General features: G+C 40.2%; 1 protein-coding gene across 4 annotated transcripts in view; it reads left to right on the top strand.

Moving 5' to 3' along the window:
- fermt2 (FERM domain containing kindlin 2) overlaps positions 1–24,251 on the top strand; it is a 40,763-nt gene extending 16,512 nt beyond the window's left edge. Inside the window, exons 4-17 of one of the 4 annotated variants that reach the window (XM_088925316.1) lie at positions 6,631–6,759; positions 8,876–8,908; positions 9,872–10,097; positions 10,205–10,307; positions 10,752–10,859; positions 11,888–12,022; positions 13,478–13,527; positions 14,222–14,346; positions 15,347–15,453; positions 15,673–15,894; positions 18,735–18,755; positions 19,282–19,406; positions 20,600–20,741; positions 21,680–24,251. In XM_088925316.1, coding sequence (XP_088781442.1) covers positions 6,631–6,759; positions 8,876–8,908; positions 9,872–10,097; positions 10,205–10,307; positions 10,752–10,859; positions 11,888–12,022; positions 13,478–13,527; positions 14,222–14,346; positions 15,347–15,453; positions 15,673–15,894; positions 18,735–18,755; positions 19,282–19,406; positions 20,600–20,741; positions 21,680–21,853 — 1,700 coding nt within the window. In that variant the 3' untranslated portion in view covers positions 21,854–24,251. The remainder of the gene's footprint in view (positions 1–6,630; positions 6,760–8,875; positions 8,909–9,871; positions 10,098–10,204; positions 10,308–10,751; positions 10,860–11,887; positions 12,023–13,477; positions 13,528–14,221; positions 14,347–15,346; positions 15,454–15,672; positions 15,895–18,734; positions 18,756–19,281; positions 19,407–20,599; positions 20,742–21,679) is intronic. The other 3 variants (XM_088925318.1, XM_088925317.1, XM_088925319.1) reach the window with 3 other exon arrangements.
- Positions 24,252–24,865: the final 614 nt, after the last annotated feature.

Consider the following 24,865-nt stretch of genomic DNA (forward strand, 5'->3'; position numbering starts at 1 on the left):
CATATTGTTTCCATGCTGCTAGCTGTTAGCATCATTTCAGACACCATTCATCCCTCTGTCTGATTTAATAATCAGGTGGAATGACCAGTGAACGGTGATTTATACAGGAAAAAAGAAATCGCACCATGTTCTCTATTAGATTTTCTCAGAATTCAGACCAAGCTATTTGTGCATTCTGAATTGGTGGCTTTTAAAGTATGTATGTACAAAGGCTGCTCTTTATTTATTGAATGTTTATCTGCAAATTAATTTTTTTCACTGACTTGACATTTGGCACACTTGAATTTTGGATTTCCTTTCAAGCAGAAACCAGTTGTTTTTTTCTGGGGCTGGCTGCTAAGTATATGTTACAAAACTCCTTTCTAATTTTGAGGTTTTGCGTTTCAAATCTGGGTTGTTGAGGTAGTGAAAATTGCATTAAGTAAACCAACACCATACCCTTTCAGATTCTCGTATGGAGTTCTCGATGTTTATAATGTTTTTATATACAATATGTAAAGGCTGTGTTGGCAACCTTGAAAATGTGCCCTTGCTCTTTAAATGAGGAGCCAGCTATGTAGCAATGGAGCTGAGAGCTTCTGTTGAGTGTTCCATGTTTTGTGCTATCGATGTAGCCTTGACAGACTCTTGGGCAGATTTATGCAGGAACTTATTGAGCTTCGCAAGAAAGCCGGTGTAACTAAATATACCACATGTTAGCCTTGTTTTCCTCATAAAGCTGAAAGCTTGCATTTCTTCTCAGTCCTTCAAGCTTGTAGCTGTTAGCAGTCAGATACAGAGTTTGGTGGTCTGTAATCTGTATGCATGTTCTTATGTAAGACTCCGGTAACTCTAAACCAGTAGTCTTACGGACACCTGACCTTTACAGCTGCCTCAGTTGTCAGGTAGAAAAGCCATAAATTCAAGATGTGCCCTAGCCATCCTTAAGACTCATTTAATGTTAGCCTGACAAAAGGACAAAAACCTTTACAGGTTATTTTTTTTTTCTTTTGCTTTTTTTTAAACCTGTGCAAAAGAAAAAACATCATTCAAGTCCAAATTAATTTCCTGAAGTAAAGGAATAAGATGCAAAGATCCCCTCACCTAAATATAATGCAGTTAGCAGGCTTGACAAGAGCTGAAAGTAGCATTTCAAGCAGCTGCATGACTGCTTTTACCACTGCACTAATAAATCCATTTAAGTTTCAGAGAAATTTGGTACAAATTGCTCTTGGCTGACTTGGCGCATGCCAGATTGTCAGTGGGTGATTTAGTGGTACTGGAGTCAACATTTTTACTTTTGAACTTTGTTTTAGAACCTGCTATAGTTTTGTAGTACTTATAAGGTGCCGAGTATTGGCTTTGGTAAATTCTTTACTGATTAGCTCTTAAGGGTGAAAAAACCCTAAGAAATCAATGTTAATTCTCATTGATCTGTTTGCTGATCTTTTTTTAGATATGTGACAGTGCTACAAGGATATGTGTTTTTTTTTCCCTGAGTTAAAGTATGGATTTTTCTCAATATTGTGCTTTAAAGATTTTTTTAGAACATCAAATTCAATTAGATTTTTTAGACAGTTTGCTTTTTCCCCTAACTGAACTTGAAATATAAAATAAAAACAGGGCCGCTTTTCATCCAGACTGATTGGCAGCAGTTCCAGACGGAGCTGAATACTCTTTGCAGTGTTTTAGCAGCTGCGGGAGAGACAATAAGCCTTCAGTCTGAAATCAAGATTTATTTTTTCCTCTGCTGAATGATCGATTTTCTCTGGAAAGGGACCTGTGTTTCAGTCAAATAATTTGGTCATGCGATAGCCTCTTCTGGTGCTGGTACAGTCCAGATGATCTTTGATACGTTATTCCAAAATGCAAGGATAGATTTGTATACAGGAGTTTGATATTTTCAGTTTTAATAAATTTAACCCGTGATCCTCTGTATAAGTATTGTTAACATAAATAAGTAACTGTCAGAATAGTATTAGTGAAGAAATCAATCTAAATCTTTAGGCAATCCCTTGCAAAATTGCAGAATGAGTTCAGCTGACACCAGTGTTGTCATGAACCTTGCCATGTTATTGAAATTTCACACCAATCAGACACTTGTTCACCAACACTTAGGGAACCCTAGTCTTGGTATATACTGAAATAGTTTTATTTTGACTGGTTCACGAAAATGTATTGCCATTGTTTTACAGTAGTACACAAAACAAGCAGTGATAGTAGAAGTACAGTAAATTCACTTGGTGAAACCAAAAGACTATTTTTCAAAATAAAAACATTACTAAAATGATAGGTCTTGCGTTTGAAAAGTGGAGAGTTTGGACTTGTCAAGAGGTACAAAGTGCAGTTGATGTGGCATTACACTTTCACCTGTCTGGATTCTAGTAACAAGGCATTAGTAAAAAAAAACATTCTAGTCCACAAATACATCTGTGCTGTATGTAGACTTATTACTTACAAAAAACCAACCGTTTAAGTGGTGTTTAGAGAAATGAAGACCATGTAGGAAAATACTGTTTTTGGGGGCTCAAAAGATGTTCTATATAACATCGTAATATCGCACATGTGAAGCTGCATAGCTTAAGAATTGTCATTCTTTCTACAGAGTTTAAGTTCCCTGATTAGTACTTGTGTTTTCAGACTAACACTTGATAGTGCTCACTGGTAAGGCAAGGAGACTGGCCTTTTCTATTTAGCACATAATAGCAATGAGGTTTGAGTAGTTACATTATGCCAAATGTACAAAGCTTGTTTCCCTTGTGTGGACTGAAGGGTGGAAATGGTGTTCAGTAGAGTTGGTGGCTTCAGAAGATAGTCAGATGCCCAAAATGTGGGGGCTTGTTTATGAGTTGCTAAGGACTGTCTGCTTTTATGAATTAAATGTAGGCTGTGAAGGAATTATGAATTGCATACGTGTCTGTGGTTGTTGCTTCCCACAATAAATGCTTGTGTTCGTGGCATTTGCTGTTTTTAATATCTTGAACTTTCTCAGGATGTTGATTTTGCTCAGTACCAGCAACCTAGTAGTGTGCTCAAGGGTTCTGCCCTTTTAGCTATTGCTTTGTAACTACTGCACAAGCTTCTTTAGCATATTATTTGGATTATTTCATTTTTTTACACTGTTCTATGATTTCAAAGACAAGCAATATCATTTTTTATCTTTGCAATGACCTCTTAAAAAATATCTGAAGATATGGAACATTTTTCAGTGCGCTCCAAGAAGTTAATTACAGTGCTGTGTCACTTCTGATGTGGGTGAAGAGTCCTTGACTGTCACTTACTTTTCAAGCCATGGATGTTTTGAGTTGCGTGCGACTCTAGTTTATTAAAAACTAGATCAAGGGAATTACTCGTGCATGACTTGTGGCTTCTGCATGTGCAGTTTTTTTTAAAAGCAAACACTGCTTTGGGGCATTTATGACTGCTTGGGCATTTGGCTGTGCTAATGTCATTGATGTTTACATAGTTTGACTAAACTAGGACAGCATTTTGTCTTGGGCACATCTTTTTGACATTGTGGAAACTTTTTCATTTAAAATTTTGATCACCTCAATAAATACTTAGAATAAAATAATGAAACGACAGCAGTCAGAGAATGAAACAATTAGGTACAGATACAGGTGTTGCCAAGAAGGCCTGTAAGGTTACATAAACTAGCCTTCACAGCATTGAGTGCGTGTGGGTGGTCCTAGCATGCCATGTCCTGTCCACTGCCACAGTTTTGTAACAGAGCTGAGATAATCCTTCTCTTTTCAACATTTGCCACATAAGTCAGTGGTGGTACAATATAGCCTGTAATATGCATTTCCTCTGCTACCATTCTTGTTTGACCCGAGAGAAGTGTAGAAACAGTAGTTGCTTCCAAGTCTCCGATGGCATTAAAAGCTCTCTACCATCTTGAGAAACAGAGGAGGCTTGGGCTTAACTGACCAAGGATCTCCATGACCTTGACTCTCCAGCCTCCCAGGTCCTTGTGTAGACTCGCTTCTACCCCAGACAGGACAGAGCTGTTCTTTCTGTCACATTCAGAGTTAAATGATTTGAAGGCCTATGCTTCCTTATTCTCCCATGTGCATGGTGGTGGGGTTTGTAGCTACGAGCCAGAACATACACTTGGCAATCCCGTGTTGGGATGGTACAGTATAAAAATAATTGGCCTTTTCTAAGATTTTTATTTAATAAAAACTTTACTCTTCCACAGTAACCACTTCAAGGTTTCAGGGTGGAAATAAGTTGTTCTGTACCCCCTAACAAAATGTTTTTTTTTCTACCCATAATCTCTCCTCTGTCTAAGAACCTTTGAGACATGCTGATTGCCCAGCATGAGCTTTGGGAAGCATATTGCAACAAAAACAAGGCCACTTTTAAGGCTCTGATTAAAACTCACAGCACTTTTAACTGCACACCAAGACCTGATGCAGAGATGTATAAATTATTTTGTGACTGGCTCACAGACTGCTTTTCAAATCTTAGCTGGCAATCACAGGCTTGAACGTATTTTCTTTGATGCATTGTGCTACAGTTATTTTTTTTCACCCCCTGAAATTGAAAGTAAAAATATTTGATTTATTGATGAGAAGCACACTCTCCCTGACTGCTACATCCTAATTTAATAACTATATCCACAGATGTTGGTCTTCGTAGCCTAGGGATAGGATATCAATGTCTTGTTTTTTTTCCCCCACTCTTGTAATATTCCAGCTGCCCCACCTGCAATGTATATTTCGCCTCTGATCTTTCCGGTATTGGCCGCCTCTGCCATAAGCTACATTCTTCTCATTTCTTGCGTTTTTCTTTGCAGTCCTTTCATGTGATTAATGAAAAGAATTTGTAGTTTTCATCTGCTCAAATAGCACTAGCAGCACCAGAAATTGACAGAAAAGAAGAGCTTTGGCAGTCCATTGTCATTTTTAAGCAGATCAGCTATTTTTTTTAAACAGATTCCCGAGACTTTGCAAGTGGCATACTCAGTCAGCCACGGTTTCTCTCTCTTCTACTCCTGTCCTCTGTGGCCCTGTGCTACAGTAGAGCAAAGCCCCTCCTCCCAAGTGCGTTAAGGGTGTGTGCAGGCCCGCTGCTCTTATTGCTGTATAAGGACAGAGTGTTGTGCTGCTGTAAGGAGGGAACAAGCTGCCATCTGGTAGTCCTTAAAACCCCTGGAATGCTTTTGCTTTAGTAACACAAACTAAACAAGCTGTCCTCGCCAACACAAGAAGCAAGCTCTTATTCTCTCCTTCTCTCTCTTTATCCTCCTCCATTTCTGGGAAAAATGAGAATCCCATTTCATGCTTCAGGATCCAGATTGAGAGCAGTGTGGAGTGGATAGTTGCACATTTTAAAAAAAAGTCAAAAGTCAACCAGGCTCTTTTAAGGACTAAGGAGAGAGATGAGGCTTCACTTTTGGAAGGCGCTGCCTGGAATTTCTGAAGATCTGATTGCATGATGTTTGACATTTCATGGTTTATTGTTCCAAACACTAGCAAGGCTTGTCCAAAATGTCCTTAAATTAAATTGTACGTGTTACATGAAGTGCCTTCTAATGCATCCAGTGGGGGAGGAAAAATTGGCGAAAATTGAGTTCTAATTTAAGAGCCCACAGATCACAAACCTTTTTTTACAGGTGTTTGAGCTTAATTTAAACACTTACCATGTTTACTTAAGTACTTAATTTGTTGAAGCAGATGAAGGGTTTGTGTTTAATTGCATTGAAATATGTTCTTTAAAGGCTGAACACATTTATCCCTTCAGTATGTGCTCCTGTGTGGCAAATTATAAATTTCTATCTAAAATGTGGTCAATGTGATGTACAGTACCTCAAAAATACAAAGTTACGTACCACACGGTTTTCGGGGTGGCCATTGCTTTTAAAGGTCACTGAAAGAGTGAGCGAGTCTGTGCTGCTAATTAACTTTTTAAATTGGGAATTGAACGTATCTTATAAACTATTTCATGTGACTGTTGTACCTAAGTTTAGACCTTTTACACTGATGTGTAAAGACGTTTTGGAACTCGTAGATATACAGCTTTCAGCATCCCAGTGTACGGGCTGCAGTATATAAAAACATTGGGATTTGCCAGAATCTTGGGCTCTGGCTGTTTTTTCTGTAGGAGTTACCATTTATAGGACAAGAACTGTGGGTACTGAGTCATACAAGCCACTAAACCCTGCTTCCCTGCTGGAATGTTAGTCCTTGTACAGTAAGTCTGCCTAGAAGTGAACGCATCAGAGCTTGTATGTGCATGTGTGCACGTCTTGTTTTCAGGTGGCGCTCTGAATGGAGGATGTTGAAGACTCTGTTTGGAAGAGGGTTGTTGGGGGCCCTGAGAACCACAAGATTTTCCGTCCCACATGCACAGCTGTTTCCAATTGTTTCCCCCTCTAACCCTTTCACACAGATTTATGTGCAGTGGGGCCGTGCCTGATGAATCCATTTTTTTAATCAAAAAGAATTAAACTATTTATAAATTAAATCACTTTAGTACACAATTGTGAATTGTAGGTTTTCCGTATACTTGCTTTAAAATCTTATTCATCCTTCCTGGCTTTCTCAGAGAACGGCATATAACCTCTGTGCAATTTGCTATTTGCTTTTGCCAGTGTGACCGATTCTGTTCACAGTACTGATGGGCCGCCTTCTCTTCCCCACTCAGATATTCGCCATCCCGAAGAGCTCTCTCTCCTAAGGAAACCAAGGGACCCGAAAAAGAAGAAGAAAAAGCTGGAGGACGCTGAAGAGGATACACTAGAGCTGGAGGGGCCACTCATAACTCCAGGATCAGGTACACACATCTGTTTTTAGGACATTTCTCTCACGTGCTAGTATCTGTTTTTCTGAAGGCAGCAGAGATGCATCTGTGCTTAGAGTACTCTCAGATGTCTTATAGCTATCCCCATTTTGCTTGGCAGCTATTTGTACCAGACTATTGCAAATTTAGAGGTGCTTTTTTCCTTGGGTCACAGTTAGATGTAGTAGGCAAGATGACCAATGCGTTCCTCTGAAGATATGTTTCTTGGGTTGTCTAAATGAATGTTGAAATATTGTTCTGAGTCCATATTAAGATTTTAAATTCTGTCACCAAAGATGATGCTTCCATTTTAAATTAAAAACTTTAGCAGGTACCTCGTCAAAGGTATGGGTATTGAATGCAGTATTTTGACTGAATTATATTTCACTTCTTACTCTTCTTTGTTCAGTACTTTAAAAGTTCTTACCAGTTTGCCGTTTTAGTTACACCCTGCTCAGTGGTGATGAAGTAAACTGATTCTAAACGCATTCCAAACCTGCTCGTATTTGAACCTCGATAAACATTAAATCGTCTTGAACAGTCTCATTGTCACATGCAACCCCCTCCCTTCCATCCGGAGCCAAACAAACATCCACTTTGGATATTCCTGTTGCCTCAGGGTGTAAGAGATGGTGGGGAGAAATGACAGACGAAGCCAAACACTTCCAAGAATTCAGCTCTTGTTTTTGTTCATTAATTTCATTTTAAGTCATGTTAGTTCCATTACACCTTAATTTGTGGTGGTGGAGGTCAAATGTTAAAATATAAAAAAAAAAAGATTGTTGAATCTTTACCAATTTTAGGTTTTTATCTGAAATGTTAATTTGTTTGGAATTCTTGGTATGCCGTATGGACGCAATTTATGATAGACCTCCTGTTACAACCAACATGCATTTATAAGGTAAAGTCTGATTTGAGCAAGCTGGTATAAGGTTAAAGAGAAACATGCGTGCTTTGAGGTATATCTTTGTAGCCTTTTTTGTGTGGCACAAGCTTCTTTTGTTAGTATATTCAAGAAAACTTATGAAGAGGGGAACAGTTGCATTGTTATGGCATTGCGGTAAATTGAACTGCCAGCTGGTTTTCAATTTGTACTTTGGGAGCTGTGTCCCATCATGGGGAAGAGAGCTGGCCTCAGTCCAGATGTGTGGGGTCAGAGTGCTGGCCTGACTCCAGCAGTGTGGGGTTGGGATAATGTGAATTCTCACTGTGGCGCAGCTTGGGGCCCCCTGTACACTGATCCCACGAGCAAGGCTCAACAGGGGAGTTTTCCTAGGGTGTGTCATCTGGAGGTGTGAAAATGTACTTTTCTGTTTTGCAACATCTTTGCCTATAAAATACAGCCCAGATCACGATAACCGTTCAGCAGCAAAACCTAGCTTCCAAATTTTGAGGACTTGAAAGGACTTTTTGTCTTCTTTTTCAAATCCGTCACTCATCACGGTTGTTTCATAAATGCCGGTCTGGATTAATTTAGGATATTTGGATATTAATTTAGGCAGAGCTACTGTAAATTAAGGTCTATGAAGCCTGGCCATAGGTTAAAAGGGCAGAGCTCATCTGTAGAGATTGATCCATCTGCTGTGGGCAAACATATTTTGGTTTTTCAAAATAATGGCAGTAATGAATCTGCTGATTTTCTATTGAAATACTTTTTTGGGAAATACTTCACTGCAGTTAGAGCAGCCCTATGGTATAGAGGTTGCTGCTTTGGGACCTGGGTTCAGTTCTGGACTGGTTTGCTTTGTGATGAGTAGCATCTGTAATTTGTCCCTTTATATGCACCCTGTAGTGGACTGGTATACCACCCAGGGTGTAGTCCTACCTTCCACCTTATGCTTCTGAGAGTTCCACACAACACGTACAGGGAATAAGGGGCTTTGTGATGTACTTTAGGGTGCTTGAAAGTGGTATGTAATGTACATAACTGCTCTCCCTTTTAATTCCTGTTCTGTCTGCTTTTCATCTTTTTGTTTTCCAAATTGGTAACCTGTATACATCAGGTTGGTTGCATGACTGATCAGTCTGATTTTCCATCTCTTTCACTTTTTCTGTCTTTGAATTTCTTAATCTGTCGCTTCTTTTTCTTCCTTCCTTTCCACTTCTCTAGCTTCTGAGGTTATATACATCGGTCCTGTCAAAGGTAAGGTGTCCTGTTTCCCAGACTTTTCCTCTACTGCCCTTCCCCAACAGAGAAAGGGTGGTCTGGTCGATACAAAAGGGAAATTGGGAGATTAAAATGATAGCAGGTCAAACTAAGCATTTAACTTGCTTGAATTATTAGTGCAAAATTGTTGATTTAGTTGGGTACTTCTTGGTTTTGGTTTGGCCAAAACTTCTAGGTTTGTGCTCTTCTGTTTTAAGTTTATAATTGTATTCTTAGCCCTGTCCTTTTTTTTGTTTAATACTTTAAAACCATCAAATGTCTTGAGCTTTCTCTGACTTTTTTTTCTAATAGCTTATTGAAGAACCTTAAGCTGACCTTCCTTTTTACATGGGATTCACAAAACCCTTCCCCAAACGTTTAGAAAACTAGTTCTTGTAACCTCAGTCTTTCCCTCTAGCTCTCTAAATTTGCTTCCTTTCCCCCCCTCAACTGCATCTTATCATAATTAGTATATTGATTTCACATCTAAAGACATTAGAATGATTCACTGAGTTGCTGTGGACTAAAATGGTGGGTAAACAGCTTAAACTGTTCAGTAAATTAAAATTGTTTGTGGTGCATCATATGTCATAAAACCTTGGACTTGGTTATATTGCTGTCGCTGGGTCGAGACTAACCTTAGTAATATTGACTGCTGTATTCCCATTTGGAAAATAATTAGAAGGGTCTGCCACCTTTTGTCTACATCCCTATTTTGATATACGGCATGTTTCAGAAATACTGTAGTTCATGGAAGATGTACTGGTGGACTGCTGCTAAATTTATCTTGATTGTAAAGTAGGGTCTAATATGAGTAATCCGTGTCTGAAAATTTGCGCAGTTTGTGTTTGAATTGTAGTTGTACGCTAGAATCAATGCGTTTATGAGCTGTGCTTCAACTTCATTCATTCCATTTGCAAAACTCCACTTATTGCACAACGTTTCTCTCCTCTCTTTTAGGGAGCATCTACTCTAGCCCTGGACTATACAGTAAGACCATGACGCCCACCTATGACTCTCGAGATGGGAGCCCACTCTCCCCTACCTCTGCCTGGTTTGGAGACAGCCCTCTGTCCGAGGGCAATCCCAGCATCCTTGCTGTCAGCCAGCCCATCTCTTCACCTGAAGTCCTTGCCAAGCTTTACAAGCCTCAGAGCCTCCTGGACAAGGCAAAGATTAATCAGGGGTTAGTATGGGTCTGTGGCCGCATTAAAGATCTAAACCAGGTCAAGATCTTTTGTTTTGCTTGAGTTTGGAAAGTTTGCAGAGAATCTGATATTTTTTTTTTTTAAGGTGGCTGGACTCGTCCAGGTCTCTGATGGAACAAGACGTGAAAGAAAATGAGGTGCTGCTCCTTCGGTTCAAATATCACAGTTTCTTTGACCTCAATCCCAAGGTACAAGCAACAAATCCTTTTCTGACACGTTCACTAGCTGCTGAATTGTCATTATTTTGGTTAGTCCACCATAAGCTGCCCTTAAAATTTGCTATCATAGGTCTAGAGTAAATTTCAATTTGAAGTTGTTTAATCTTCATCTTCTTAATTAAAGCGCATTAATCTTGCCTTGTTCTTCAAAGTCTTTTAAAGCGTGTAAAATCATGCATCTACTGTAACTTCAGGTCAATCCTAGTTTACTTGGTCAAAGCATGCTTTGAAACGCCATTAGTCATATAATACTAAACCAAGGTAAAGCTGTGGAAACATCTACTGTTTAAAAGGTGCTTAAAGTTTTGATGCAGGAGAGGAAGTGCTGGATTGCAGTAAATGTTCCTGTGTCAGTTGTTTTCTCAGCTGCGAGGTGGAATCGCGGTGTAAAGGTCATTTCTTTTGCCTCAACAGTATGATGCTATCCGTGTGAACCAGCTCTATGAGCAAGCCAAGTGGGCTATTCTACTGGAGGAAATAGAGTGCACTGAGGAGGAGATGATGATGTTTGCTGCCTTGCAGGTGAGGAGCAGCACAAAGGCTGAATGTGAATGGAGAGCTTGCTAATGAGACAGATCTGCTTAGCATTCTAGGAATGTCAAAGCCAATGTTTTCTCTATGTACTGTTTATCTTGGTGTACTGTTGGTTTTCTCGGGGACTGCCGGGATTTCAGTTAACTGCCTGTCCCATTTGTAACGAAGTGACAACAAGCAGAGTTTCCTGCAGTGTTGGTGATCTGAGCTCCTGCTGGCTTGGCGGTGCTATTTCAGAAGCTCATAAAACTGAATGACAAGACCTCGAGACGCCTGGCTGTCCTCACTTGTGTACGCGTGTGTTTACATTGCGCACTGGATGGACAAATTTAACTCTGAACTTAGGAAGGTTTGATTTTAGGTTTTTTTTTAATTCGGTGGCCTTTTTTCTTCTAAAGTTCCCAAATTGTTTCTTTTCTTTAATGCATACAAATGCATTGAAGACTGTCGCTTCCTGTGAGTTAACGCCACAATCTGGATTAGGTTTCACTGGGTACAGCTGCCATTGCAATGTGTATCCGAGCACCTTTCACCTGGAAATGTCAGCATAGCTAAGTATAGCTATTAGCTTGGCATTTACTGCAGTAAAGGTGCTTTTTTTACCAGAAGGCAGCCGGGGAGTCAGCCTTGGTTTCAGCCTTACCGCTGTCTTCCCCTCTCTGTTCCCACTGTGACTTTTCAGGTGGGAGAAGTATGACAGCATTCTTTTAATAGATTGTCAGAGAAATGTCCTGCTACTTTTGAATGTCTAAAAGGAAGAAATGCCTCAAACTGACTGGCATTGTCAGAGACTCCACAATGATGCAACTGTGTAAAACAATATGGCATAAAAATGTTCAAATGCGCCTTTCAGCGTTCTCAGGGGATTGTGGTTGTTTTCAGGCAAGTTTCTTAATCAAATCAACACGTTAAAAAGCTGTTTGTTTGGCAGGCTTTAGTTGCAGTTTTTACATTTTTGCGGATAGTGCTAAAATGGTACCTCTCAAAAAAACCTCTGCTCTGCCTCTTCCCTGCAGTACCACATCAATAAGCTGTCCATCATGTCTTCAGACAACCATATGAACAACAGTGAGAAAGAAGTAGATGAGGTTGACGCAGCCCTGTCTGACCTAGAGATTACACTTGAAGGCGGAAAGACCTCTAACACACTGGTAATGTTTCTTTATTAAGATACATCGATTGTTCGTTCCAACACTGGCTATGACCTCGCTATGAGAGGACTGTATCACATCTGTTATACATATTTAAGTTTTAACTTTAAAGGGCATAGGTTGTGTGGGTTCCAGTATCAAACATGTAACCATGAAAAATGAAGTACAGGAATATTTCAGCCAGTGAAGCAGATGTGCTCCATGATATCGCTTTGCTATCAGAAACGTCTTTACCAAAGGCAGAAATAACATATGATGTGTTCCAGGTCTTCAGAGAAGGGCTGTGCAGTAGTAAAATATCATAAGACACCATGAAATATACACTCTACATAGATATTTTTAGAAAACATTAAGGTTGCATACACTCAGTGCCTTGTGCATTATCGGTGCCTGGCTGAGTGGAACTGGCGCTGCGTCATACTGTCCACTCAAACACTTACCATTTTCTCCATAATGGATTCATGTGCATGTTAGTGGCAGTCAAGTCATTAGTCTGGTTTAAAATAGTCTTTTAAGGTCAACTGTGCTAATCCAAATAAGCGGCCTCTTCAGTCATCTGTCCTTCTTAACCGTATTTATATTTTGTATTCATGCAGTTTACTTTTTTGTAGCTACATTTTCACGGCACCTTTTGCTCAGTCAGACCATTTGCATAATGTAATGGTGGTAAGAAAAGTCTTTTATCTCTGATTGAACAGGGAGAAAGGGAATACAGGTGAAAAACTGCAGATAGGGCCAGGTGAGGGCCCCCACCTTGTTCCCCGATTGCGCATTTTGAACAATTGTATTTTGAATCTTATTACGTAATTCGTAAAACCTTCAGAAATTTAAAAAAACACACATTTTATTACAAAGGAGCTTTGTTCTTAAAGCGTTTTAGCCAGGGTATTGCTGAATTACTAAAACTTTCCATTCATACAAAATTGTTGGATAACGCTTTTTCTGATGAACAATGATCCTCTTCAGAGAACGTCTCGGGGAAAGGTTCAAGAGCAGGAAACTACTTTTCCTCCTGAGATATAAGTTTTGATATTGCCATATCTGTAGAAACCACTGACTTATCAATGATGCGTGTGCTTCCATTTTACTGTACTGTACACAGCATTACAGGCAACATGCTCAAGTATTTTTTTCCCCGTTTACGGTGATGAATGATATCTGCATTTCTTGTTGTGAATTATTTTTGATAATAGTCACAGATTAATGTTTAATCCCCCTCTTGTCAAAAAAGTTTCAAAGCAAACCTAAACATGCTCCTTACGGACATAAGCGTCTAACGTAAGTTAGTGCTAGGAATTGTGCTCTTCAGGTGCTTCAAATGCCTACAAGAAGGAAGAACATCTTAATAGTGTTATTTTGTGTTCCTGCAAGGTGTAATTATTACCATTATGAATGGTGTGTGAAGGATTGACATTTTCTTGAAAGGCTTAATTGAATGTACCTTTTATTTTGTAGGGAGATATCACGTCTATTCCTGAACTTGCTGATTATGTCAAAGTTTTCAAGTAAGTAAAAAGTATTTCAGAGGCCAGAACTGATTAGGGTTTCTCTGTGGTGTAATTTAATTCAATGAATGTTTTTTTCAGAAACCAGGCAACCAGTTATATGCTGGGCTTGAAGTGCAGCCAGCTGTTGGAGGCAGATATTATAAAAATTAAACGCATAAAAACTCTTCCAGACTAATACCAGTGGAGGCAAATTGTAATCAGAGAACTCACTTATGTATTCCCTATTGAGTATGAGCAGCATTTATGAGTCTGGGCAGTTGTTATACCATTGTTACATGTTTGCCATGAATCTAGCATAAGAAATTTGAGTCATGCTCTTGTGATTTTAAAGACCAGTAAAGAGACCAGAGACCAGAGGCCAAGACCTCTTCAGCTTTGATATAGACAAGTACTCAGTCAGGTAACAACTGGAACTGGAGTTTCTGGTTGAATGGGAAGGGGGATTGTTCCCTCTTAAGTTATTTTGAGGAACATTCCTTTAACATTAGATCTCTTCCCTTTTCAAGATTTTCTTCACTGCCAGCTTACGCATCCACTCAGTAGTGAGTTCCCTTTCATTTCTATGCTGACTCAAGATATTTATCTCCTGAGCTATAAAAACTAGTGAAGATTTTTTTAGTGCCTTTTTCTTGGCTCAAACTGAAGGAGCAGTTTCCTGTAGTGGCCTAATAGGTTTTTTTTTTCGTTTCAGACCAAAGAAGCTGACACTAAAAGGCTATAAACAGTACTGGTGCACTTTTAAGGACATTACAATTTCCTGTTATAAGAGCAGGGAGGAGGCTCATGGGACACCAGCACACCAAATGAATCTAAGAGGTGAGAGCAAATTTGTTTTGGGGCTGTTCAAGGACTTGGCTACCATGGACTCTATATAGAGTATTCGGTAAACCTTGTATTCAAAGTGCATAGCTATCCTGAAAAAGCCTATTTAGCTGCTCCTTTTAAAGTAGAATTTACAAGCATTCAGTACTAACATCTCTTACTGCAGTTGTGAAGATAGAAGTAATGTTTTCCCCAAGAGACACGTTTTTCTGGCACGATTGCAGTATTGAAGCCAATACCTTGTACTTTTGCAGTTTATCAGCAAGAGATCCACATACTCCAAGCCATTCAACTTGTGGATGAGCCGAATTATTGCAGTAACACAAATGAGTGGTGAATTTAATATTGATCTATATTGATTATCTAGAACGGCACAGAAATGTGGAATATACCTTATTTGCATGGTAGAGAAACCACATAACGCAACTTGAATCCTCCATTCATGTTGGCTTACTGAGTGATTGTCTAAAACCTTCAAAAACAGGAGATCTATGCGGTTTCCACCCCTCTAGTTAATCAAATTTTTTCACATTTTAAATTAAATTCATTAAGGTGAGTGCAAAAGGTCACATTACAGCCTTCATTTGATCTGCTAATTTACATGATTAAACTAACCTGCATGTTGCATCTACAGTCGGACTTCCTTTTTTTATGTTCTTCTGTTTTTTTTAGACTAATCCACATTTGTGGACAGCCAAAGTCATTTCCTCCCATTTTAAGTAGACGGTTATATAAAGTGTCAGTAGATGTGCTTAATTTTATACACCACTCATCTATAAGCTTCTCCCCAATAATTATTAATGGAAACATCTTATGGTTATATGTTCTGCAGTGGGTTTTGTTTAGGGCTTCATCATAGTGCATCCTTCTTCATTTGGTCTCCATTTCTTGCTCGTAAAACCGGTTAATATCTTGACTAACTGGCTATCTGTGGAATTCTGTCAGTAGCTCTTACACTTCATCCTTGTTTAATAGTTCTCCCTTATTTACCCAGGTTGTGAGGTGACACCAGATGTCAACATCTCTGGACAGAAGTTCAACATTAAGCTGCTGATTCCTGTGGCTGACGGCATGAATGAGATTTGGCTGCGCTGTGACAATGTGAGCATAACACTTCAGTAATCTTGAGCTGCTCGGAGCTGTTCTGGACTCTCCTTGCTGCCTGCTTGATTCAATTTTGTGTTCATTTTGCAGTTCAAAGTGATGGCCTGGCCTTGTGAACTTGGTTTCGGTAAACTGCATGAGGGCATCATCTCTCGAGGAAGGGAATGTTTGGAATAATGGTTTTTAAACTTCAAACAATGTTCTGTTTGATGACAGGAAAAGCAGTACGCCAGCTGGATGGCAGCTTGCCGACTGGCATCTAAAGGGAAGACGATGGCAGACAGCTCTTACAATCTGGAGGTCCAGAACATCCTGTCCTTCCTCAAGATGCAGCATATGAATCCTGACCCTCAGATGATTGCTGAACCAATCAACACTGACATCAATCCGGAGTGCCTGGTGTCGCCACGCTATCTCAAGAAGTACAAGAACAAGCAGGTAATCATGGATGGAGATGCCACTATAACGTTGCTGGGTGCAATGAGGTGACCCTGGCTAACCAGGCGTTCATACATGGCTGCTCGAGATCTTGGGCGCACAGGTATCCCTAAACTACCGAGGTTTGAAGAGAGTGAGGGGAATTGCCATAAGAACTGAGTTTTTAAACAGGCATGATAAATCCACTCTCTTCCCCCCAGCTCCAGAGGGTCACAGAGTCCTGCAGCCTTATATAGGAGTGAAGTACGTCTTGCTGTAACTGCACAGTCTTTCTGTAGAAAGACTGCAGGTCAGCATGACGATGAAGACTGTGAGGCGGGAAGTTGTTTACACTGGAGTCTGTTTGATGGCTCCCAGCTGCAGCGGCCCCATCATATTTGGATGTGTAACATCTGGCTCTCCTCTTAAAGAATGCAGTGCCAAAAAATGCCATTTTCTGGGAGGAGTGAGGAATCCCACTGTGCCTAAGAACTCAGCTGGGTTTGTTTTGTCCCACGCAAGACATGGGGCTAATGTGTCCTGCAGGTCAGAAAGCTTTGCATAGTTCTTGCTGATCAAGAGCAGTTAATTATGGAAAGTTTGTTATTGTTGGTATATATGAAAACAGAGATCAACACAGAAGCCTATATAGTCAGATCTTTTTTTTCTTAGCTCGACTGATAGGAGTGACAGGTTCAATTTTATTTCAGATGAAGTATTTCTGATTGAGCTTCTAGAATGTTCTTTTTGATGCATGGATTTCAGTGAAATTTAAACAGGGTTTTTAGCATTTGAGCTGTAACCAGGGCATAAAATAATAAATTGTCAGGCCAACACAACAGAACATGGAGGATTCTCACAAAACCTGAAATGGGGAAACGAGCTAAAGATGAATAAATTTGAAGGTCTCCGATTTTGTGGGAGGAAATAACTTACCAACTAGTCAAACCAAAGATCAAAAGCAAAACCCTTTAGCTGGCTAACGTAACAAAACTTTATACAAAGAGACAAAAACAGGTTTAATTTTGTTATGCACTGCTTCTGAGTGATGTTAATACTGGTAGTTGATGGAATGTGGGGTTTTTAAATGAGCAAACTTAAGGTAAGTCAGTGGGACAACAGTGTTTCTGCTGCTACGAAGATTGTGATGGGTTTACAGACAATGGCCGAGTCTTTGCACAAAAGAAAAAATTGATGGTCTGGTGTCCATATCACAGCAACAAATGGAAAGTGATTAGTCAGCACTTAACATCTGAGAAAAAACCAATGGACAATTGTGACTGTTTTTCCATTTCCTGCCTTTGAGTGCTATAGAACAGAGTAAAGTACAGTCAGTGTACTATGCAGTTGGCACTGCTCCAGGTTTATTTGCAGTTGATCTTCTGGAGAGGGCATGCAGCCATGACATGAAAGCACTGGAAACATCAGATCGTAGAATGCTGGGGAGTGCAAAGGGGGCAGTGGGAGGCCATCAGGAAATGAGCTGCTCTTGGAATGTGGCTCTTCAAATTAGCCTGGGAAAATGAACAGCAACTATCAGCTGCCTGCAAAGTGTCCTATTATTTACTTAGTTCTTGCTGCCTTCTATTGATTTTACTTTCAATGCCAGAAAGGAAGCAGGAGCATTGAGATCACATTCTTAAACAAACATCCTTATGAACTAGATAGGGTATTCACAGCTTTTCTTTTAAATACCCACTTCAGACTGCAGTGCATTTAAGAGGTCTGTGATGCTTTAGTTCATACTGCCCTCTGCTGGAAGATAGCATCACAACATTAACCAAAGTGGTTTGAAGGCTGAGAAAGTTTTTGATTTTGTCCACATTAGTGTTGTTTTCTAAAAACACTGAAGCACAATTATTAGATTTGTAAAGAACTAGACCATCAAATGAGCTGTGGATTGGAGTGTTATATTTCACTACAGGACAAAAAGCAATATGGAGTCATACTGGAAGTTAGCAGGGAGCTCCTTGTTTTAATATATTGCTTGTTTTAAAATCTTAACCCAGAAAACAATTGATTCACAGTTTTAACATGGTACACTTTTTTTAATTTTGTATATTCTTTCAGAACCTGTCACCAAATTGTAAACAGTTGCACAAATTCACGGTTTTTCTAGGCTCACGTCAAAGAGCTCTTAAACCACACACAGGAAAATGAGGAATTTCAGATAGACTGCTCCAGTTTGCCCACATACGAGCCATCCAGCTCTTGACACATCACAGATCACATGGCTCCATACAGGAGGCTCAGCGCTCATAGGAGGAGAGGCACATCCATCACTGCAACCCTGAAAGTGCCTGTGAAGTCACAGAGGTCCTTGTGTTGGGTGGAACCAAACCAGGGTCCTGTCCATCTATTCCCACTTTTCCTTCTGCACTATTGGCCAATTATTCCAAAGCTTGGGGATTTCAGGTCACATTTGGCAGGTGACATGATCCACGTTTGAACACATGATGCCTGAATTATATAGCTTAACCTGTTCTCAGGTAAGCGCCTTCAATGGCTGACCGTCTCAGGGACCAAATGACTACATGGATGTACCGACATCCTTAAAGATTTTGCACAGCATGGGTTATGGGTGTTAAAAGGGTATTTCAAGTGCATTTCCAGGGAAGGTCCTGCTCTGAGCTGTTAAGTGGGTTAGGCTGTGGCCATGTTGGAATCTGCTTGGTCGCAGTAGGCTATATTTGCTGCTTCCTTTTCTTGCTGAAATCAAATGCATGAGTCCTGGCTTGAACATCTTGTTTTGTTTCTGCTATTTGTTTTGCAGCAGTTTCTCCGCTTGATTGCCTTGTTCTCACTGCTTTTTTCTTTCTTTCTGCTCCTCCCCTCCTTTCTGCTCATCCTGCCATCTTCAGCCAGGCTATATAAGGGACTTGGTAAGTGAAGTCATCGGATTAAAGTGGCACTGTCAAAAAGCCACCATTGAAGCAGTTCCAGAAACCTGCTTAGTGGGTTAAAATGTTTATAGTTTGAGCAACTTCAAATGAGATAGTGTTAAGTCATTGCACAGAACTCGGTGTCAGTGTAAACTGACCAAAACTGCAGTCTTCTGTGGTATTTTTTGAACGATTTAAAAATGGGACTGCGACATTGTGGTTTACCATGGGTTCAGAAACAAAGGTGTGGGAACCATGAGATTCACGTGCTTATTTTTGGTCGCCCAGGCCGTTGTATTTTCATAGGTACCCTGCTATTGCCACTGTCTAGGTATATTGTAAAGACCCGTTCCTTCTTGTCCCATTGTGACACCACACTGCTTCATGTGAATGCACTGCAATCCTGAGAAAACCGGTGTACCTTTCTCACAGTTGAGCTTTGATGCTCCTTTGCTGGAATTGGCTGTGTGGGGTTCCCTCAGCTGTGGAGCAGGGGTTTGTGATGCTGCCTGTGCTTCCTTTGCAGATATCTGCCAGGATCCTGGAGGCTCACCAGAATGTTGCCCAGATGAGCCTCATTGAAGCCAAAATGAGATTCATCCAAGCCTGGCAGTCGCTTCCCGAATTTGGCATTACGCACTTCCTTGCTAAGTAAGTTTCTGCCAAATGAGGCTTTGTGAAAGAGTACGTTTGTAAAGAGAACATCCGCGAGCTGAAGACATGAACGGTCTGAGGTCAACGCGTTGGATTGCTCTATGCCAGACTCCTTGTATGCAAGCATGGTGCCCATGCTTTAGAAACACCCTCACATTGGTGGTGGTTTTTAACTGCGATGTGATGCTACCTGAACATCTTGCAGAACTTAAGATGTTCAGAACTAAAGAACTGGCTTTACGAAGAACCCCCCCATCAACTTCGTAAAGCCAGTCCTGTAACCCTATCTGTAGTTGGCTCTGTACTTGAGCTTCAATCTAAATTGAAAAACCTTGGGGTTATATTCGATTCTGGCTTAACATTCGACCCACATGTGCAGCATACTGTCAAAACATCTTTTTTTCACCTTAGAAATATCGCAAGACTACGCCCTATGCTATCATTAACTGTGGCTGAAAAGCTGATCAACATATTTGTATTCTCTCGAATTGATATAGTTTTAGTGCAAGTAATAGTGCAAGTTTTCACATTACTCCTATCCTGGAGTCCTTGCACTGGCTCCGGTCAAATTCCGCGTAGACTTTAAAATCCTCATGCTCACCTATAAGGCTCTACATGGCTTGGCACCTCAATACCTGTCTGAACTATTATCACCCTACTCCCCACCTCGCAACCTCCGCTCTTCAAATTCTGCCCTCCTTACTGTTCCCCAACCCCGTCTACATTGTATGGGTGACAGGGCCTTCTCCTGTTATGCCCCCAAGCTCTGGAACTCTTTGCCCAAGGATATCAGAGAGTCACCTTCTCTAAACTCCTTCAAATCCAGACTCAAAACCTTCTTCTTCAGAAAAGCCTTTTCTTAACTGGTCCCATTCTTCACCCCTCTGCTCTTCTTAGTACCACCTTCCACGGTCTCCTCTATTGTTATTGTTGTATTATTGTAATTGTAATTGTGTCTTATCTTGTGTATTCTTCTTATTTATTGATATTGTCATCCTGTAAAGCGCTTTGAGAAGCCACCTTTTAAGGCGCTATATAAAATAGTTTATTATTATTATTATTATTATTATTATTATAACTTATGCACAAACAACATTTTGGTGGTTGGTCTGAGTCAATTCATATAAAATAGCTTTGAGTTTTGTGCTGCTTTTGTTTAGGCTTTAAAAGGAAATCTCTCACTGCCTCAGGTTCCAGGGTGGGAAGAGAGAGGAGCTGATAGGAATTACCTACAACAGGCTGATCCGCATGGATGCGAGCACGGGAGATGCCATCAAGACTTGGCGATTCAGCAACATGAAGCAGTGGAACGTTAACTGGGAGATAAAAATGGTATGTTACTGGTGCTTATGGCTAAATATCCAGTAATTGAAGTAATTATAATCCTTATACTTAGTGCTTTTCTGGACACTTCACTCAAAGCGCTTTACGTGGGGACTCTCCTCCACCACCAATGTGCAGCCCCACCTGGATGATGTGACAGCAGCCATAGTGCGCCACTACGCTCCCCACACACCACCTATCATTGTGTAGGAGAACAGAGTGATGAAGCCAGTTCATAGATTATTAGGAGGCTATGAGTGGTAAAGGCAGGGGGAAATTTGGCCAGGGCACCAGGGATAACATCTGTACTATTTCCCCAAAAAAACCTCCCTGGGATTTTTAATGACCACGGAGTGTCAGGGCCTTAGTTTTACGTCTCATCCAAACAAGGACAGCACCTCTTTTTTTTAACGTATAATGTTCTCGTCACTATACTGGGGCATTAGGACCCACACAGTCCATAGGGTGAATGCCTCTCTAGTGATTTCACTAACACCTCTTCCAGCAGCAACCTTAGCTTTCCCAGGAGGCCTCCCATCCAGGTACTGGCCAGGCCCACACCAGCTTAGCTTCAGTCAGCTAGTGTGGAGATTTTTTAAAGTGAAGTAAACTTCACATCCTGTTTATAATGAGTAAAAACATATGTCAACATTTTCCAGATGTCTTTGATGAGGCTAATGTTGGTTGTATAAAAGCTTTTCATGGAGAAATATTATTTCTGTGTAAATGAAACTTTCTTCAGAACCTAAACTCCACCACCTGCCTGTTTAGAACATAGCCGTCAGTACCTGAGCACTATTACTGAAATATCATTAGAATTATCTGGGTATCTACAGTAGTGAATCACTTTTTTTTTGCGATTCCATTTGCTTTGTCATTGTATTCAGATGTGACGTCAGTCAGAGCAGTGAGCACCTGTGTTGTAACGGTTTCTTCCTGGTCCCCAGGTGACGGTGGAGTTTGCGGATGAGCCCAGCCTCTCTTTCATCTGCACGGAGGTGGACTGCAAGGTCGTGCACGAGTTCATCGGCGGGTACATCTTCCTCTCGACGCGTGCCAAGGATCAGAACGAGAGCCTGGATGAGGAGATGTTCTACAAGCTCACCAGCGGATGGGTCTGATCCAGGAGGGTTGGGGGAAGAGGAGCAGGGTGGAAGTGGAAGTGGGGTTCTACCGTGCGAAGGATCCGGCATGGTTGGGCCATTCACTTCGAAATGAAGCCATTGCGTTAACCTGACATGTATTTAAACACTAATCATACTCTGTCACAGTCCAGATGAACAGATGACAGCTGGGAATACTCAGACCTCCCAAGGTTTCAGTAGCAGGTGCAGTGATTGACCAACAGGTGGAGCCTGCTGTTGAAAATAACATAGCCTCTCGCCAGCTCTCGGCAAAGCTTCTGCTGTGTCACACCCCGGAGAACTGTTAACTCTTGTGTGCTCCAGAATTGTCATCGTTTCTAACATGGAGAAAAAATAGTTTTGGTTAAAGTTCTTTTATTTGCAGGACAGTTTAATTTGATTTGCAGCCATTATATAATGACATTTATTTCCCCAAATGACAGATTCATACAGAGAAATGTTGCCTGTACCCATCTCACTGTTCTTATATCTCTATATAGCCAGAAATGAACCGGTCCCTGCTAGTTAAAGATATCTTTTTGGCTGTGTTTTGTTTTTTTAGTGCTTTTTATACTGCCTGTATAAAATAACTACACATGTCCAGTTAAATTGTTGAATCTTTCCAGGTTATGTTTTAAAGTCTGCATTGATTTATGGCAGCAAAAATTCCTCTCTCTCCAGGATTCAGCCCTTGTTCCTGCACTTGAGGCTTTTCTCCCTATCGTCTTTTTAAGCTCTAAACTCATTCTGTTTAGGTCAAAAACATACTAAAACTATATATTTTAACATTCATTTGGATTAGTTGAAATTGACAACTGTAGCTTGGAATCTATAGGCTTAAAACCCCATTGTAGCAGTTCTAATTGAAAAACATCACTACCACATTGTTTTCCAGGCCTTTGTCACCAGTGGATCTTGGAAAAAGAGGAGTATTCTGAGAATGTGAGCTATAAACATCAGAGTTCTTTATTCAGCTTCACAGTTGCTCTGCTACAGCACAGTGGAGATTCTAGCCTTTTAAATAGCTTTTTTTTAATCCACCCCTGCCCTTTAATGAATGACCAGACCTTTCTGTGTACCTGTGAACATCAGCCTAACTTTGGAGATGAAGGTATGAGTGGACCTGAGTCACCAGTTATTCCCGAACAGAACAGTGTTACTGATGTTTGTCAGAACAACTACAATTCCAGTTTGTCCATTCCATCAAGCTTCTGTGACCTCAGCTGAACTTGTCTTTTTGATTTCCTCTTTCCTTCCCCTAATGGTTTTTCACTAAGCATGTAAAAATCTGCATGACTGGATCTCTAGGACAGTGATTGCTTACTATCTCCACCAGGCATCATCCCTGATGTCCTCTTAGAGAAGATGCCAATTGTCTCCAGTGGTGGTCTGAGAGATTTATGGTTCAGATGCTTCCCCAGTTGTGTGTTCTAAGCGGCTGTTACTACAAATATTAGAGCATTGCTCAAACTGGATTGTGAAGGGTTTCTCTCTTTTTGTTTAAGCTCGTTGACCTATTAATTTTTCCTCGCCATACTTATTTTACACCGTATAGTATTATGCAACATCATTGTATTACTCACCAGCAGTGTCACCAGTTTTAAGAAGAAATATGCAAAGTCCATTTTATTCTCTCTATATGAAGGAACGCTAAATGAAGTATTTGTTTTGTGTAACTAATGTAAAAACACAAGTTTTATATAATTGTACAGTCTTTTTTTGAAGTATAGTTTCACAGAGGACAAAAGTAGCCTTTGGTTTTGTGTAATATGAAGTTCTGTGCCTGCCAATGTTAAGGTCTTATGAAGTTTTTTTTTTAAAGTATATATAAATATATTAAAATGCTGGTCTCAAACTCCAGGTCTAGATATTTCCCCATATTTTTATAACAACTTTTTTATGTAGGGTATCTGTATTTATCTTTGCATTCTGGAACTGGCACCTACTCTTCCATTACTCTTTGAGATTGTAGTATGTCAGGCTTCATTGTATGCATGTCTTGCATTTGGCAAATTGTATAATTCCTCCTCACACACTCTTGTTCCTAACTAAGCGTTTTAAATTGAGAAAAGCTTTTCTTTTTGTTCAAACACTCTTGCCTTATTCTCTGACAGTTCATTATGTTTTTTCATAGCACCATTGGGTAGCATTTTTTTATTGGAATCTGTATGCTCACCAGAATACAAAAGCATGAAGGAGCCTTTTTGTTTATCCCTGGAGTTTGAGACTTCATGCTATAGAATGAAGTAAAAAATTGCAAGCTTTGCCTCTTTAGTGTTTTCCTCTTTATAACCCATTAGTTTTGTGCCTTGGATGTTCAGGACAGTAAGGCATGGCCTGTTTTTAGACTGTAAAAATGCATTATTTTAAAAAAATAAAAAATAATTTTTATTTATGTTTTAGGTGCTTTATTTTTGAGATGCAGAAATACAGTATTAAGCTTTTGTGGTGTCTTAACATGGCACTAATCTTACCAAGGCAGTCTCCTTTGAATATTACGGGTGATCGAGCCATAGACAGTATTAGTCTGCCAAGAGAATCCCTGAAATTGACATTATTTTTTTTTTCAATGTGGTTTGTTGCTATGGAATAATTTGACAATAAAATTAAATTGTTATTGAATTGGTGTGCTGGCTGGATTGTACAAAACAGCTTATTAGAATGTGGTTAAAGAGTCATTCATTTTCATACTAGGACTTTTTTGTGCAATGGTACTCTCAGCCAGCAGGGAGCAGTGTGCGATTGTCCTGTTTTCCCAGTGGAATGACTATAGAGCCTTATAGGGAAAAATTGCTTTGCCTGTACAACTGTACATTTCTGACCTTTATAATAATGATAGAAGTGGAGCTGCTGAAGAAGTAGTGTTTTTAAAGTGGCTTTTGTGCAGGATGCACTTGAGAAACATTTACAGTGCTTTTGTCTGCAGTCTGTGCGTACGTTTACCAGTTCATACGACTCTCTGAAAGCCCTACGTCTTCAGTGTCCTGACATTGGTTCCCTGCTTGAAAC

The sequence above is a fragment of the Atractosteus spatula genome, chromosome 9 (assembly GCF_055471065.1).
Source record: "Atractosteus spatula isolate fAtrSpa1 chromosome 9, fAtrSpa1.hap1, whole genome shotgun sequence".
Lineage (NCBI taxonomy): Eukaryota > Metazoa > Chordata > Actinopteri > Semionotiformes > Lepisosteidae > Atractosteus > Atractosteus spatula.